This window comes from Callorhinus ursinus, unplaced genomic scaffold (genome assembly GCF_003265705.2).
Source record: "Callorhinus ursinus isolate GAN/ISIS: 27379988/994484 unplaced genomic scaffold, GSC_fseal_2.0 scaffold23, whole genome shotgun sequence".
In the NCBI taxonomy this organism is placed as follows: domain Eukaryota; kingdom Metazoa; phylum Chordata; class Mammalia; order Carnivora; family Otariidae; genus Callorhinus; species Callorhinus ursinus.
Window position 1 is genome coordinate 22,401,352 of NW_027397085.1, and position 17,569 is coordinate 22,418,920.

General features: G+C 37.1%; 1 protein-coding gene across 2 annotated transcripts in view; it reads left to right on the forward strand.

Annotated features, from left to right (window-relative positions):
• LARS1 (leucyl-tRNA synthetase 1) overlaps positions 1 to 17,569 on the forward strand; it is a 70,160-nt gene that overhangs the window by 13,705 nt on the left and 38,886 nt on the right. For both annotated transcript variants that reach the window (XM_025892385.2, XM_073905509.1), the window contains 10 exons: positions 935 to 1,072; positions 4,342 to 4,503; positions 5,248 to 5,360; positions 6,178 to 6,241; positions 8,254 to 8,321; positions 8,422 to 8,647; positions 11,242 to 11,329; positions 11,418 to 11,494; positions 14,807 to 14,860; positions 15,642 to 15,782. In XM_025892385.2, coding sequence (XP_025748170.1) covers positions 935 to 1,072; positions 4,342 to 4,503; positions 5,248 to 5,360; positions 6,178 to 6,241; positions 8,254 to 8,321; positions 8,422 to 8,647; positions 11,242 to 11,329; positions 11,418 to 11,494; positions 14,807 to 14,860; positions 15,642 to 15,782 — 1,131 coding nt within the window. The remainder of the gene's footprint in view (positions 1 to 934; positions 1,073 to 4,341; positions 4,504 to 5,247; positions 5,361 to 6,177; positions 6,242 to 8,253; positions 8,322 to 8,421; positions 8,648 to 11,241; positions 11,330 to 11,417; positions 11,495 to 14,806; positions 14,861 to 15,641; positions 15,783 to 17,569) is intronic.

The window sequence follows — 17,569 nt, forward strand, 5'->3', positions numbered from 1 at the left end:
CCAAAATGTCCTTTCTGGCAGTTTTTTACTGTGTGTGCTGTGGATCACACATTGGATTTTGTTATCAGTTCTTCTTGGTTTCTTTTAGTTTGTCATGACATTGAATGTCATTTGAGAGTTTAGGCCAGTTATTTTGTAGAATGCCTCATCATCTGAGTTTTCTGATTGTTTCTTCATGATTAGATTTGAGTGAAATATTCTGACAAGAATACTATATTGAGGTAAACCTCCTGCTGTATCATATCAAAAGGCATATATTGGTAGTTTGTATAACCTCAGATAAACCCCTTCATCTCTAGTGTGTGTTTTATAATTTATTATTTTTTTTATTTTTTAAAAGATTTTATTTGTCAGCGAGAGAGAGAGAAAGGGAACATTAGCAGGGGGAAGGGCAGAGGGAGAGGGAGAAGCAGGCTCCCTTCTGAGCAGGGAGCCTGATGCGGGGCTTGATCCCAGCTCCCTGGAATCATGACCTGAGCCAAAGGTAGAGGCTTAACCAACTGATCCACCCAGGCATTCCATGTGTTTTCTAGTTTAATGCTTGTTCTGTCTACCTTGCAGGCTTGAGATGACGATAGAAGATATGACAGTAATCTTTAAATTGAGAGATACTGCTATTCATGTTGTTATTCAAAATGATAACACTATATCTTAGGTATCTTGGTACTTCTAATACCTAACATATAGTAGACTACATTGAGTATTTTGAATGTTGAATAAATGCTTGCTGAATAAATGAAGTAAAATACTAATTTATAAATTAGTGAATTTTGACGTACATGAATTATATCATATGGATTTTCTATAATGATTCACATGTGTATAGATGTATTGTAGAAAATCTCAATTTTAGTTGGCCATAGAAATACCAAAAAAATTCAGATTGTTTCTGACTTGAATTTTGAACTTCACTCTAATGTTGTATTTGTTATAGGCATGTGCTGATAAGTTGAAAAGAGAAATAGAGCTTTATGGTTGCCCCCCTGATTTTCCAGATGAAGAAGAGGAAGAGGAAGATACCAATGTTAAAACAGAAGATGTAATAATTAAGGATAAAGCTAAAGGAAAAAAGGTTTGGGGTTAATACTATTTATTTTGGTTGAAATTTTGTATTTTTGTCTAATTTATATTTGTATTCCCAGTACCTGGCACATAAAAAGTACTCAGTAATTTTGAAAAAGTAACAAAGCCAAAAATTATCTTTCTGACTTTTTGATGGCCTTTTTCCCCTTTTTACTTTATTTTGAAATAATTTAGATATAGAGAAGGATTGCAAGGTAGAGCAGAGTTCCCTTATAATCTTCACCCAGTTCCCCTTATATAACTGTGTACAGTCCTCAAAACTAAGAAATTAACATTTGAACAATACTATTCACTAAACTACAAACTTCATTTGACCTTCATTGGTTTTCTCGTTGACATCATTATTCTGTTTGCAGGTCCAATCCAAGATCCCACATTGCATTTACTTGTCATGTCTCCTTCGTATGTCTCCTTAGTCTCTTCCATCTTTGTCTTCCATGACTTTGACACTTTTGGAGAGTACTGGTCAGATCATTTATAGAATGTCCCTCAATTTGGGTTTGTTTAATGCTTTCTCATGAGTAGAATGAGAGGGATGTGTCCTCCTCAGTGCATCATATCAGTGAGTATATGATGTTGATATTTTACTACGGTTGATGTTAACCTTGATCATTTGGCTTTGGTGGTGTCTGCCACATTTTTCTACTGTAAGGATTCCATTTTTCCCTTTGATTCATAAATATTTTGAGAGAGATACTTTGGGGCTATGGAAATAATATCTCCTTTTTAAAAAATACTTTATTTATTTTAGACAGAGAATGATTGAGCAAGGGTGGGGGTCAGTGGGGGGTAAGGAGCAGAGGGAAAGGGAGAGAGAGAATCCCAAGCAGACTCCCTGCTGAGCACAGAGCCCAATGTGGGGCTCAATCTCATGACCCTGAGATCATGACCTGAGCCAAAATCAAGAGTCAGACATTTAAGTGACTGAGCCAGCCAGGTGCCCTGGAGATAAAATCTTTTTAAATATGTTCTCACTAATTTTAGCATTTGGCGGTGGATCTTGCCTGCAACAGTTGTAACTGTATTGCTCTAATGGTGATTTTCCATTTCCTTCATTCCTTCTACATTTATTACCTGGAATTCTTCTGAAAAGGAATAGTTGTCCTTTCTCCCCCATTTACTTATTTATTCAGGCTTTTTTTTTTATATCTGTGTGGGTTCATGCATATTTATTTTATTCTTTGAGTTATACTTCAGTACTATCTGGTGTTTTGGGGTGGTTGTTACTGTTATTGTTCAACTTGCTCTGGTTTTGGCCATTGAGAGTCTTTTCGGTTGGCTCCTATGTCTGTCTGATGTGCCTCCACCTTTTTTTTCTTTTTTAAGCACTTTATTATTTTCTAGTGCCCAACATACTCCAGGTTCATCTTTTCCCTGTTGCAGCCTGGAATCAACCACTTCTCTCAGGAATCCTGTTTCCTTTTATTGAGAAACTGTATTTAGAAACTTAAGTTCTGAATGCTAGGTACACTCATTGTTTATAGCCCTTCTCAGTAGAAAGAGCAAGGAAATATATATAATAACCCTGGTAACCCACATATATGTACCTGTCTACATTTCTTTACCTATCTCTGTATACATTCAAAAAGTTCATCCTATGGGGCACCTGGCTGGCTCATTTGGTAGGACATGTGACTCTTGATGTTGGGGTCATGAATATGAGCCCCACATTTGGGGTAGAGTTTACTTTAAAAAAAAAGTTCATAGTGATACTGCTGGCTCCATGTTATAACCACGGGCCTCATTCTAGCATTCTCCCTTTACTTATTTGTGACTTCTTTTTCCAAACAGTGAGAAACCTGGCTCTCATTATTTATAGTATATAATTTTTTCAGTCCTGGTGTACTAGTAGTTCAAGAATTGCTAACCCATACCCCTGGGAGAAACAGTTTTACCAATGAAAGTACAGTGTTTGTATATGCTTTTTGTCTACTTTTGTCCTTAGAATCTAGTCAACACATTCTTTTCCAAAGTTACTTTTTTTTTTTTTTTTGAGTAAGCTCTACACCCAACATGTGGCCCAAAGTCATGGTCTCTGAGATCAAGAGTTGCATGTTCTACCAACTAAGCCAGCCAGGCACCCCCGGAGTTACTTCTAAAGTTCCTTTCTTTTTAACCCACTTCAAAGTGTGGTTGTATCATGTATTTATAATACTGTTAGATACATTTGTCATAGTCTACATTTCATCTTCCATTCCTCCAACATCCTGGTGGATTTTTTAAACAAATGTATATACAGTAAAATTCACTCTTTGTAGTAGATAGTTTTGTTGGCTTGACAAATACGTGGAATTATGTTCCTGACACCATAGTACCATACAGAGCAGTTCTGTCACCTCCAAAACTCCTTGCCCTGCCTTTTTAGTTCTTTTTTTTTTTAAGATGTATTTATTTTAGAGAGAGAGAGGGAGAGAGAGTACGTATGTGCACACTCATGCACGTATAAGTTGAGGTGGAGGGGGAGGGAGGGGGAATCTTAAGCAGACTCCCTGCTGAGCATGGAGCCTGATGCAGGGCTTGATCCCATGACTCTGAGACCATGACCTGAGCTGAAATCAAGAGTCTGACGCTTTACTGACTGGGCCCCCAGGCGCCCCTCCCTTTTTTTTTTTTTTTTTTTTTTTACGATTTATCTGTTTGTTTTAGAGAAAGCGAGCGAGTGAGCAGGGGGAGGAGTAGAGGGAGAGGGACAAGCAGAGTCTGCGCTGAATGTGAAGCCAGACGTGGAGCTTGATCACATGACCCCAAGATCACTACCCGAGCCAAAACCAAGAGTCGGTTGCTTAACCGACTGAGCCACCCATTTTTATAGTTTGATCATTTTTTTTATAGTTTTTATAGTTTAACTTCTTTACCCACCTCCAACCCCTGACATTTGGTTGCCTTTTTGATATTGGTAAATATTAGAAAAAGACAAAACTCTTGTTAATAGCTTATTCATAACTAAAAAAAGATACATGTGGTATTAGAAAAAAGGGAATAGAGATTGGTGCTGACATCCTATCTTTAATGATAATTCTTTATGGTTCCAATGATTTAGTTATTTCTCGTATCAGAGTCTTAGTATTGGACTGTAAAATTTGGCAGACAAAATAGTATGTCAAAATCCATTAGTATTCTGACATACCAACAGCATGTTTTGGAATATAAAAAAATTATCAAATCGAATTATTCACTTAAAATTATTGCTGTCCTGGAATTTGCTAACCATTTGTTGGTTGGTCCTTGATGGAGTTTGTTTTTATTGTTTTTTTTCAGAGTAAAGCTGCTGCTAAAGCTGGATCTTCTAAATATCAGTGGGGCATTATGAAATCCCTTGGTCTCTCTGATGAAGAGATAGTCAAATTTTCTGAAGCAGAATATTGGCTTGATTATTTCCCACCACTGGCTATTCAGGATCTGAAGAGAATGGGTTTGAAGGTATGTCCATCACTCCCATAGTTTAAGAAAATATGAAGAACAAATTGTGTTTATGATTATATGATATTTGGACCACTCTTAATTTAGAATAATATATTCCACCTGTATTGCACTAATGAATTAGTACTGTTATTGTTATGGGTCTTGATATAAGCAGTGAAGTACTTTAATATTTGTTGTATTGGAATATTTTTTTTTAAGATTTTATTTATATATTTGACAGAGAGCGAGAGAGCACAAGCAGGGGGTACAGCAGAGGGAGAGGGAGAGGCAGGCTCCCCACCAAGCAGGGAGCCCAATGCGGGGCTCGATCCCAGGACCCTGTGATCATGACCTGAGCCGAACGCAGATGCTTAACCATCTGAGCCACCCAGGCACCCCTGGAATATGTTTTAATAGCAATTAGTAGAAGGGAATTCTGTCAAAGAATATGAAGAAGCCAAAGTTTAGCTTATATATTTAGGAATACTTAAAGGTATTATTTAAGTGTTCTTTCTTAATTTATTATAATTCCTATATGCTTGTTATATGAATATGCGTGTTTCAAAATTGACCAATTAAACACAAGTTAATATAATTAATATATTTAATAGATAGAACCTGAAAATGTTTTCTTTCAATGTTTGATATAATTATAGGTTGGAAAATAAAGAGTAGAAGAGTGAGTAATAGATTCATGGGAATTCTTATTCATAGAGACTCTACAGATTTCTCAAAAATTACTTTTTCTTTTCTCTTCTATAGGTAGACTGGCGTCGTTCCTTCATCACCACTGATGTTAATCCTTACTATGATTCATTTGTCAGGTGGCAGTTTTTAACATTAAGAGAAAGAAGCAAAATAAAATTTGGGAAGCGGTGAGTTTGTTGTCCTTCAGTATAATAAAACAAGAATCATAATTCTTGCATTGTAATTCACTGCTTGATAGATAGCCTTCTTTTTCCCATTATCCTTTCTCATTTTGTAAATTTTTTCTTTTTGTCTCATGTCTCATTTGTTTCCCTTTTTAGTCTTAACAGTATTTTAATGCCTCTGAGCTGCTTAGTGTTCATGACAAATAAAAACAGGGAGACTAGCAGTGTTGGCTTTTTTTTTTAAATATAATACCCAGTGCTCATTACATCACATGCCTTCCTTAATGTCTATCACCCAGTTACCCCATCCACACACGCCCCTCCCCTCCTGCAACCCTCAATTTGTTTCCTATGATTAAGAGTCTCTTATGGTTTGTCTCCCTCTTGGAGTGTTGGCTTTTATGATCTCCCTAAAGATTCTGTTTAGTATTTCCAGCCAAGCACAAAAAAATTTTATTTATGTGTTAGTTTATCCTTTTTTTCTATAAATTGTTTAAGATTCTTCCTTGATTCTGTGGATTAATTAAAAGCTACTTGTATTTCGTAACTGAAATTATACTTCATAATCTTTTGTTTCATACTACAAAGCCAAGATCAGTGCATATTTTTCAGGGTATTACCTTTGATGAAGGCAGAAAGGTTTCATTAAATAACTAGGCTGACAACTACTCATAAAAGCATAAATAATTGATGTAGACATTTGCTCAGTTAGAAGTTTTAGTTAGAAGAAATATTGTTAGATACTAGCAACAGAAGCAAATATGTTAGGATGAAACTTGTATATTACAATAATATTTGTCACTTATTGTTTATTTTTTAGGTATACCATTTATTCTCCAAAAGACGGACAGCCCTGCATGGATCATGACAGGCAAACTGGAGAGGTAATTATTTGTGACATAGAGTAGCTATTATAATATTTTGTAATATGGCCATAGAGTTTACAGAATATATCAGAAACCTAAAAATAATTTTATTCCAGTGCTGAGGTATATTCCGGTGACTCTGAAGAGGAAGGCACAGTGGCACTGTAGGTGTCTGTGTCTTGTCTAGGACCTTGTTACTCCAAGAGTGGTGCTAGGATCAGCTGCATATGCATGTGATACAAAAGCACATTCTTTTTTTTTTTTTTTTTTTGGACAGAGACACAACAAGAGAGGGAACACAAGCAGGGGGAGTGGGAGAGGGAGAAGCAGGCTTCCTGCCGAGCAGGGAGCCTGATGCAGGGCTCGATCCCAGGACCCTGGGACCATGACCGGAGCTGAAGGCAGACGCCTAACGACTGACCCACCCAGGCGCCCACAAAAGCACATTCTTGGGCCTTAGCCCAGAATTGCTGAATCAGAAGCTCTGGGGGTAGAGCCCAGAAATCTGTCTCTAATAAGCTCTTGATAGGATTCACATGTAGGCTAATGTTTGAGAAGCACTGCTTGGAGAATACACTGTTCTAAAAAGCATGGGGCAAGGTGATGAGATATGTGGCTAACTGATGTACACAGATTCCATTTATACTTGTTTTGATCATGTGCCTACTTGCTTATTTCCAAAGTGCTTCTAGCCATGCATGACATCAGTTCACTCTACATTCCTGTAAGACACATTAGTAGCATTATTCCTTATAATACTTGAGTGAAACCAAGGTGATTTGCCTAAAGCCATAGCACAGTCGTTCAGTAACAATGACAGAATCTGACCTTAGGATTCCCTGTGTTGTATCTTCCTTTGTTACCATCTCTGAATGCATTTGTAGTTTAGTGATTACTTTTCAAAGTCAGCTTTCAATTATGATGTAACTTATCTAATAGAAGTGAGAGTTGATCAAAAATTTGAATTTGGAAGACTGAATTTACTGACTGTTAAGTTTTAATGTAGTCAACACCACAGCAATATCCTAAATTCCAATAGTATGTCATAGTTTTTCAAAGCATTTTCTTGTTCATTGTCTTACCTGCTCCGCAGGACAATCCCATGTGAGTCACAGTACAGTTATTTTACAGATGAAGAAATGAAGGCTCAAAGAGACTGTGACTCCCTTGGGTCAAGCCATTAGTAATGGGCTCGGCTAGGTTTTGAATGCACATCATTTGACCCCAGGTCCAGAGTATTTCTTTGATGCCTGCTCTGTGGGATTGTTCGATTACATATTCTGACTCCCATTTTGGTAAACACCGTTTTGGGTGATTATTCTAATTTTTTTCCTCGTGTCCTCCACTCAAGTGAGCTCTTAGTCAACTGTTTTTACTTAGTAGTGTCTGGGCTTCATTTATGGGTTCTGATCTGGTGTGGGGTGGGAAGGTGGCCTTTCAAGTCACTCTTCTTTCTTTTTTCCCCCAAAGATTTTATTTATTTATTTGAGAGAGAGAGAGGAAGAGAGCACGAGCTGGAGGGGGTGTGCAGTGCAAAGTGAGAGGGAGAAGCAAAGGGATCATGACCTGAGCCGAAGGCAGTCGCTTAACTGGCTGAGCCACCTACCCCTTTCAAGTCACTTCTTACACATTAGACCTTTATTTTTTTTTAATTTATTTTTTAAAGATTTTATTTATTCATTTGAGAGAGAGAGAGAGAGAGAGAGCACAAGCAAGGGGGAGAGGCAGAGGGTGAGGGAGAGTCCCCACTGAGCTGGGAGCCTGATGTGGGGCTCAGTCCCAGGACCCGGAGATCATGACCTGAGGCGAAGGCAGACGCTTAACCATCTGAACCACCCAGGCGCCCTCACATTAGACTTTTATGTGAATGTAGTCATCTCCTTACTTGCCGTCTCCTCATTGGAAGAAAATTATTCTAACAATGCAAGAATCCATCTAAAAAATTTGACTCAGATCTCTCACATAGATGGTGGGTTTAATCCAGGAAGCTTTTTTATCCTCTCAAATTTTTGTTTTGTTTATTTGTTTAGGGCGTGGGACCTCAGGAATATACTTTAATCAAGTTGAAAGTACTTGAGCCATACCCATCCAAATTAAGGTGGGTTGCCAAAGAGTTATTGCTTTATCTTTTCGAAATAATAGATGTGATAGAATCCACAACATTTTTTTTGCATGAACATATATTTTTTTCTTCTTAGTGGCCTGAAAGGTAAAAATATCTTCTTGGTAGCTGCTACTCTCAGACCTGAGACCATGTTTGGACAGACCAACTGTTGGGTTCGCCCTGATATGAAGTACATTGGGTTTGAGATGGTGAATGGTGATATATTCATCTGCACCCAAAGAGCTGCCAGAAATATGTCATACCAAGGCTTTACCAAACACAATGGAGTGGTGCCTGTTGTTAAGGAATTAATGGGAGAGGTGAGTTGGGTAGCAGATTTCTTATTTTAATGCTTAAATTTAGAGGAGAATTTCAACGATGACACTTGAGGAAAGAACATTGAAAAAAATCTTTTTAATTGTATCCATACAATGCAATGTGTAAATCCTAAATTTTGTATTTTGGTGCATTTTTATACGTGTGTACACTCAGGCAAGCGCCACCTAAATCAAAATATAGAACAGTTCCAGTAGTCCAGAAAGTGCTGTCTTGTCCATCTTGCAGTCAGTACTTACCCCTCTTCTGCAAAGGTAACCACTGCTCTGATTTAAGTCACCGAAGATTAGTTGCTGTTCTTGAACTTTTCATTCAGAATTATATAATCTGTACTTTTTTGTGTCTGGCTTCTTTTGCTCAAATTATGTCTTTGAGATTCATACATGTGTGTAGGAGTGGTTTTGTTCTTTCTTATTGCTGTGGAGAATTCATTGTGTACCATAGCATTTTTGAGTCTTGTTTCAGTTCGGTAAGTATCTGGTCAAAAAAAATAGACAGTCCTCCCTAAGAGATTTAATAGCTGCCGTAGATGATTACCAGCATTCCTGGTATAGAATTGCAGCCATTTTTTTTCCCTGAAGAATCTTGGATGATGGTAACTAAATAATGGTAACTAAATCTGGATGATTATGTAGCTTTTATCCTTACATTTTATTTACTTATCAGTATTTCAGAGTATGTTTTACTCCCTTTGGTAAATGCTGATCTTAGGTATCTTAATAAATAACATTTATTTATTTATTTTTTAAAAAGATATTTATTTGAGAGAGAGAGAGAGAGAGCATGAGCAGGAGAGGCAGAGGGAAAAGGAGAGAGAGAATTCCAAGCATACTCTGTGCTGAGCAGAGCCTGATGCGGGACTCGATCTCATAACCCTGCGACCATGACCTGAACCAAAACCAAGAGTCAGACGCTTAACCAACTGAGCCACCCAGGTGCCCCAATAAGTAACATTTTAAAAGAAAAAGATGAGTAGAATATTATCTCAGTTTTTTTGAATTGAGCTTTTATTTCTTGCTTATTTTGGAAACTTACTTTTGGACTAGATTGTTACACATTAGTAGAACTCAAAATTTGAAAGACAAAAAGATAGAAAATTTGTCCCTAGTCACTCAGTTTCCCCTTCCATAGGCATTCACTAAAATCACTGTTTTAAATATCCTTCCAGAAGTATTTCATGTATCTATAAGCAAATGCCTGTGTATACTTTCTCCCTCTTATTATTATTTATCTACTTTTTTAAAAGATATTATTTATTCACTTGAGAGAGAAAGAGCATGCATGTATAAGCAGGGGCAGAGGCAGAGGGAGAGAGAGAGAATCTCAGGCAGATACCCCACTGAGTGCAGAGCCTGACTCGGGGCTCAATCTCACTACGCTGACATCATGATCTGAGCCAAAATCAAGAGTCAGATGCTTAACCAATTGAGCCACTCAGGCGCCCCTCCCACTTTTTAATATACCAGTGGCAGTATACTTAATCACATTGTTCTCGGTCTTGCTTTCTTTTTTACTTAATTATGACTTGGTATGTGCCTTATCAGCGCAGAGCTTCCTTGTATCTTCTGTTTTACAGCCATATAGTATTCCATTGTTTGGCTCTACCACAGCTTATTTAACCATTCTCTATAATGGATATTGGAATAGTTTGTCTTTTTCTGTGATAAGCAGTGCTGCCGCATCTCATTAGTTCCTGATGTCTGAGTTCTGAGACGTTTTTAGGACTTGTGTGAATAACACAAATATTTTCTGTTCCTAATGCAGTTTCTTTCCATTTGAGCAGATTCTGGAGTGTGTGATATAAATAAAATATAAATAAAAAAATAGCTTGCAGCCCTTATTAAGACTGTCATGATATTTAGCCTTCACCCATGTGACCATAAGTAGCTTCTTCCTGAGTAAAGTGGATGGGTGGGAACTGTGTGGAATTGAAACGTGCATTCCTTGGCTCAAAAAGCAGCTGCAAGCGCTTTTGTTCCCATTCTAAGGGTATGGGTTCAATATTGTTGAATCTTCGGATTTTGTTGTTTTTTTTTAAGAGAAACTGGTTATATCCTTTTCGTTCAGTTTGTCTTCGTAATCATTGTTTTAATTTAAATGGATATACAGTATTTTATTTTGTTGATATCTCATTTTGTTAAATGATTTTCTATTCTGTAAAGTTTTAGCTGTCTCCAGGTTTTGCTGTTGTAGTTAACACAGCATTGGGTAGACTTCTCAAAGAAAAAAAGTTACTTTTTCCTTTGAGGTTAATTCCTAGGATTGGATTGCTGGGTCCAGGTTGTGTGAACATTTTTGTGTCTCTTGCTATGGTTCCTATATTGTTTTCCTCAAGGAGTACACTGTCACAAGCAATGTATTAGTGTACTAATTGCCTCACAACCTTACCACATTACATTTGGGTATCATAATTATTCACAACTATTTGTAGTCTGGTACGTATAAAAAAATGTATTTTGTTTTACTTCATTTATTTTTAAATACTATCTTCTCAGGGCTTAAAAATATTAACACTGTTTTAAATTTTAATGGTTAAAATAAGTTTTTTCACCTTTATGCTGATCTTTTTGTTGCACAGGAAATTCTTGGTGCATCACTTTCTGCTCCTTTAACATCTAATAAGGTCATCTATGTTCTTCCAATGCTCACCATTAAGGAGGAAAAAGGTAGAGTTTCTTTCTTTCTTTCTTTCTAGAAATACTTTGGTAATTGCATTCTGGTTGTATTAATTAATTCCACACTTTCTTTTATAAGGCACTGGTGTGGTCACAAGTGTTCCTTCTGACTCCCCCGATGATTTTGCTGCCCTCAGAGATCTGAAGAAAAAGCAAGTTAGTGTCTCAGTTTCATGTTCTTATTTCTTCTTAATCATCTAATTAGGTACTGCTGAACTATGAGATTAGGCTAAAAAGGTATCATGTATCTTTATCTCTGCCTTCTTTCTTGATGTTTATGTATTTTCCTTTGTTTTGTATTTTAAGTATAATATTTCATAGAATCTTTTTTAAAAAGACTTTCAGAGCAGTTTTAGGTTTATAGTAAAATTGAGAGGAAGGTATAGAGATTTCCCATTTACTCCCTGCCCCCACATGTGCACAGCCTTCTCTTACTATCAAAATCCCACCAGAGGGGTGCATTTGTTACCATGATGAACCTGCATTGACACATCATAATCCACCAAAGTCCGTAGTTTACTTTAGGGTTCGCTCTTGGTGGTGTATATTCTTTGGGTTTGGACAACTGTATAATGACACAGATTCATCATTGTAATATCATAGAGTATTTTCATTGCCCTAAGAATCCCGTGTGGTCTTTCTGTCATCTCTCTCCCCTGTGACCCCTGGCATTCACTGATCTTGTTATGGTCTCCACAGTTTTACCTTTTCTGGAATGACATGTAGTTGGAATCATACCGTGTGTAGCTTTCTCAGATTGGCTTCTTTCAACTACTCATATGCATCTAAGGTTTCTCTATGTCTTTTCATAGCTTGATTGCTCATTTTCTTTCTACCTGGATGTACCATAGTTTATCCATTCACTTCCTGAAGGACCTCTTGGTTGCTAATAAGCACTGGTAATTATGAATAAAGCTGCTATATACATCCATTTGCAGGTTTTTGTGTAGACATAAGTTTTCAGCTCCTTTGGGTAAATACGAAGTTGTGTGATTGCTGGGTCCTATGGTAAGAATATATTTAGCCCCCCAGCTGTGTTCCAAAGTGGCTGTACTGTTTTGCATTCCCACCAGCAGTGTATAAGAGTTCTTGTTGCTCCACATCCTCACTAGCATCTGGTGTTGTCATTGTACCAGATTTTGTCCATTGTAATGGGTGTGTAGTGATATCTCTTTGTTGTTTTAATTTGCATTTTCCTGATGATATGATGTGGTCTTTTCATATGCTTATTTGCCAGCTATGTATCTTCTTTTGTTGAGGTGTGTCCGTTAAAGTCTTTGGCACATTAAAAAATCAGATTGTTTCCTTTTTTTTTAAGATTTTATTTATTTCTTAGAGAAAGTGCATGAGTGCGTGCACACATGAGTGTGTGTGGGGGGAGGGGCAGAGGGTGAGGGAGAAGCAGATTTTCCACTGAGCAGGGAGCCTGATGTGGGGCTCAATCCCAGGACCCTGAGATCATGACCTGAGCCAAAGGCAGACACTTAATCAACTGAGCCACCTAGGCGACCTGGATTGTTTGTTTTCTTAAGATTCAGTTTTGAGAATTCCGTGTGTATTTTGGATAATAGTCCTTTATCAGATGTGTCTTTTGCAAATATTTTTTCCTGATCTTTGGCTCGTCTTTTATTTTAATTCCTGATCCTGTCTTTTGTAGAGCAGTTTTTAATTTTAATGATGTTCAGTTTATTATTTCTTTCATGGATTGTGTCTTTGATGTTGTATCTAAAAAGGCACCCCCGTACCCGTGGTCATTTAAGTTTTCACCTACATTTTCTTCTAGGAATTTCATAGTTTTGTGTTTTACATCTCTGTGATCCATTTTGAGTTATTTTTTATGACAATATAAGGTCTGTGTCTAGATTCATTTTTTTTTTTTTGCATGTGAATGTCCAGTTGTTCCAATAACATTTGTTGAAAAGACTGTCTTTGAATTACTGTATTGCCTTCGCTCTTTTATCAAAGATCAGTTGACTATATTTTTGGGGTCTATTTCTGGCCTCTCTGTGTTGTTCCGCTGAACTATTTGTCTCTTCCTTTCTTAGTACCACACTGTGTTGATTACTGTAACTTTATAGGAAGTCTTGAAGCCAGAAGCCAATTTTGTTCTTCAATATTGAGTTGACTATTTTGGGTGTTTTGCCTCTCTGTATAAACTTTGCAATCAGTTTGTTGATATTCATAAAATAACTTGATGGGATTTCAGTTGACATTGCATTAAATCTGTAGGTAAGTTGGGAAGAATTGACTTCTTGACAATACTGACTCTTCCAGTCCATGAACATGAAGTATCTGTTCATTTATTTAGGTTGTTTTTTTTTTTTTTAAGATTTTATTTATTTATTTGACAGAGAGAGAGAGGCAGCGAGAGAGGGAATAGAAGCAGGGGGAGTGGGAGAGGGAGAAGCAGGCCCCTTGCTGAGCAGGGAGTCTGTTACAAGGCTCGATCCCAGGACCCTGGGATCATGACCTGAGCCGAAGGCAGATGCTTAATGACTGAACCACCCAGGCACCCCTTATTTAGTTTTCTGATTCTGTTCACAGGGTTTTTTGTTTTTCTGGTATAGATCTTATGTACGTATTGTTACTTTTGTACCTAAGTATTTGATTTTGGGCGGTGCTAATATAAATGGTACTTTGTTTTTAATTTTGAATTCCACTTGTTCATTCTTAGTACATTGGAATGCAGTTAACTTTTGTATAGTTAACTGTGTATCTTGCAACCTTGCTATAATTGTTTATTAGTTCCAGGAGTTTTTTTCCTTGATTCTTTTGGATTTTCTATATAGATGTTCCTTCCATTTGTGAACAAAGACAGCTTTATGTCTCCCTTCCCAATCTGTATACCTCTTATTTTGTTTTCTTCCCTTATTGCTTTAGCAAGGACATTCAGAACAATATTGAAAAGCGGTAAGAGGGGACATCCTTGCCTCCTACCTGATCTTAAGGAAAGCTTTGAGTTTCTCATGATTAAGTATGATGGTAGTTGTAGATTTTTTGCAGATAGTCTTTATCAAGTTTAGAAGGCCTGCATGTATTCCTGTTTATTAGGAGTTTTTATCATGAATGGGTGTTGGATTTTTGTCACATGCTTTTCTTGCATCTGTTGATAGGATCTTTTTTAATCTGTTTTGATGGGTTTCATGAAACTTTAAAAAAAGTTTTCTGATATTCACATTTTCATTGCAACCTAGGATATGAACCTCATTTTCATTGGGGGGGGTGTGTGTGTGTGTGTGAATTTTTGCTTTTGGCATACTATTTTTCATCATTTAAGCCATTCACTCTAACTTAAACAGTTGAGTTTTTAAAAGTCATAGTTCCCTTCTTGAGATATTTAGTGAAATTTAAAAAAAAATCTCTGGAGAGGAGAACAAAGAATTTAAAAAAGTTTTGGTGTTGGTTCTCTCAATGATTATGCCGGTAAAGTGCTAATCATGAGTGTTAATTTACAAAATATTTTTGCAGGCCTTACGAGCAAAGTATGGAATTAGAGATGACATGGTCTTGCCATTTGAGCCGGTGAGTACATAGGTGACTCAATATTCATACCCATCTCTTTATCAGTGAAAAAAAAGAGCTAACATTTTCCTTGTAACAAAATTAAATAATTGGTGAATATAAAAATGAGAGGGAGTTTGCATAAGAGTTTACTTACTTTAATTTGGTATGTGCTGGCTGTTAAGAGTGAGAGAAAAGACCAACAATAAGCATTTTCTTAGCGCCCGGCACCTGTAATTCTGGAACAAATGACTTTCTTAGCATCACCAATTTTATAGATGCTTATTTTGCTACTATGGCTGGCCTGTTTCCAAGCTTCTAAAGACAAAATTTTCCATATAAGTCATGAATGGTTATGTTTTCATATTAATGCCTGGAGAAGAAAAATATTTTAATCACTAGCAGATACCTTTCATGAAGAATCTAGAAGACTTATCATAAACCAGAAATAAGACCATCCATAAATTTGTTTACATCATTTTCCTAGTTTCACAATTTATTATTTAGTTAATTATATGCCAGTGTGGGGTTGTGAGCTAGAGAAGGTGTGTTCTGTAGTGAGGGAGGGACAATTTGGGGGTTGGTGCAAAGAATTTGGATAGTTCCTGTAGAGGAGAAGAGGAAGACAAATTCACATCTGGATGTTAGTCACTGTGATTGCCTGATGTGTGGTGCTTCTGTAATGATATATAAAATCTGAAATGGCTTCACTGGACAGTAAAGGCGATAGGATTATGCCCCATGGGGCTGTTTTTATGTTCATTCAGTGTGAATAAGTTCCCAACATTGCTGTTCTTTGCAGGTGCCAATCATTGAAATCCCAGGTTTTGGAAATCTTTCTGCTGTAACCATTTGTGATGATTTGAAAGTTCAAAGCCAGAATGACCGAGAAAAACTTGCAGAAGCAAAGGAGAAGTTATATCTAAAAGGGTTTTATGATGGTGTAAGTAATGATTTTTTAGTTGCTCTGTAATTTTTTCAGCGATTTAGAAAAAAATAGAAAAATTCAATATAGTTTCAATTGTATACTGATTTGAGATTAATATGAGACTGTGTTCTTCTGTTTCCAGATTTCTTTTTTTATTATTTATTTATTTTAAAGATCTTTATTTAATTGAGAGAGAGAGAGAGGAGAGACAGAGCATAAGCAGGGGGAGGGGCAGAGGGAGAGGGAGAAGCAGGCCCCCCTCTGAGCAGGGAGCCCAACTTGGGGCTCCATCCCAGGACCCCATGATCATGACCTGGGCCAAAGGCAGACACGTAACGACTGAGCCACCCAGGTACCCTTCCAGATTTCTTTTTTTAATCTATTTTTTAAATGATAGCATTTACAGAATTTATATTTTTGTGCCCTCTAGGAATCTCTAAGAAATGAGTTTACTGAGAAGATTATTTAAAGTTCATGTTATTTTACAGTAAATTCCATAGATTTATTGCATGGACAATACCTGGTTCCTTCTTTTGCTCTTTTAATTGAGGAATTCATATTTCAAATTAGCAATTTTATTCAGTTCATTAGTTTACTTATTAACGCATACTAAATGTCAGGTGGGCACAAAAACATGTTTTAAACCTCTTTTCTCCTTAGTTATGCATATGTTAATGTGGCTTACATTTCCATGGAAAGAAGACTTAAGCTAGAGAAAGTAAAAATCCAGCCAAGCTGCTATGACTTGAGGTTGAAATGAAGATTTTTTTAAGGCCATGAATGAGAATTCTTTATTTTTACCTTCACTTTCATTTTTCTAGATAATCAACAATTGGTTATGTATCTTTTTTTAAGTGACTTACACATTTTGGGTGATAATAAAAGCCACCACTTATATAGCACTTACATGTTAACTTATTTAAATCTCAAAATAACCTTGTGAAGTAGGAAGTATTCCATTTTATAGATGAGGAAATAGAAGTACTAAGATATTAAGTAATTTACCCAAGATCAGCCAGATAGGTAGCCAGTGGCAGGACTGGTACTCACACTGGGCAGCTTGGCTCTAGGATTTGTGCCTGCCTGCTTATTTATTTATTTATTTATTTGAGAGGGAATGAGTGCGGGCGTGTGCAAGTGGGGTGGGGGCAGGAGCAGAGTGAGAGGGAGAGAGAGAATCTGAAGCAGGCTCCACGCGCAACACAGAGCCTGACGTGGGGCTCAGTCTCACAACCCTGAGAGCAGGACCTGAGCCGAAATCAAGAATCAAACACTCAACCGACTGAGTCACCCAGGTGCCCCTAGGATTTGTGCTCTTAACCACTGTACTTTGATGATCACTAAGTATAATTTCATAATGATGAATTAAATAGATATAAAGCATTTTGGCAGGTTGGAGGGTTTGGAGGGTCAAAAAAGAACTTGTGTCTTTTCCATTTAAGACAGAAGCTATTTCAGAGAGAAACAGGAGTCACATAGCTGAAGATCAGAACGTCAGCTAGAAGGGATTGTGTGGCTTAGATCTGTGACAACAATGGGCAAGCTAATACTTAGCCCTAGAATTAAATTTCCTCACTACATAAAAGGCAGAGTTGTAAAACAGGCCTTCCTGTAAGGGCTAGGTTTATCACATGGCCAAGCAAAGGAAAATGCTCGCTGGCAACAGGTAGAGTTGGAAACAGAAGTCTAAATGGGAATGAGCGGCATGCACTCAGTTCATTTTTCCAAAGCCTTCAGGAATGAGGTGAGTGAGCATATTGAAATTCTCTCTACATGGAAATCTGAGAAGTGGGAAGTGAGGG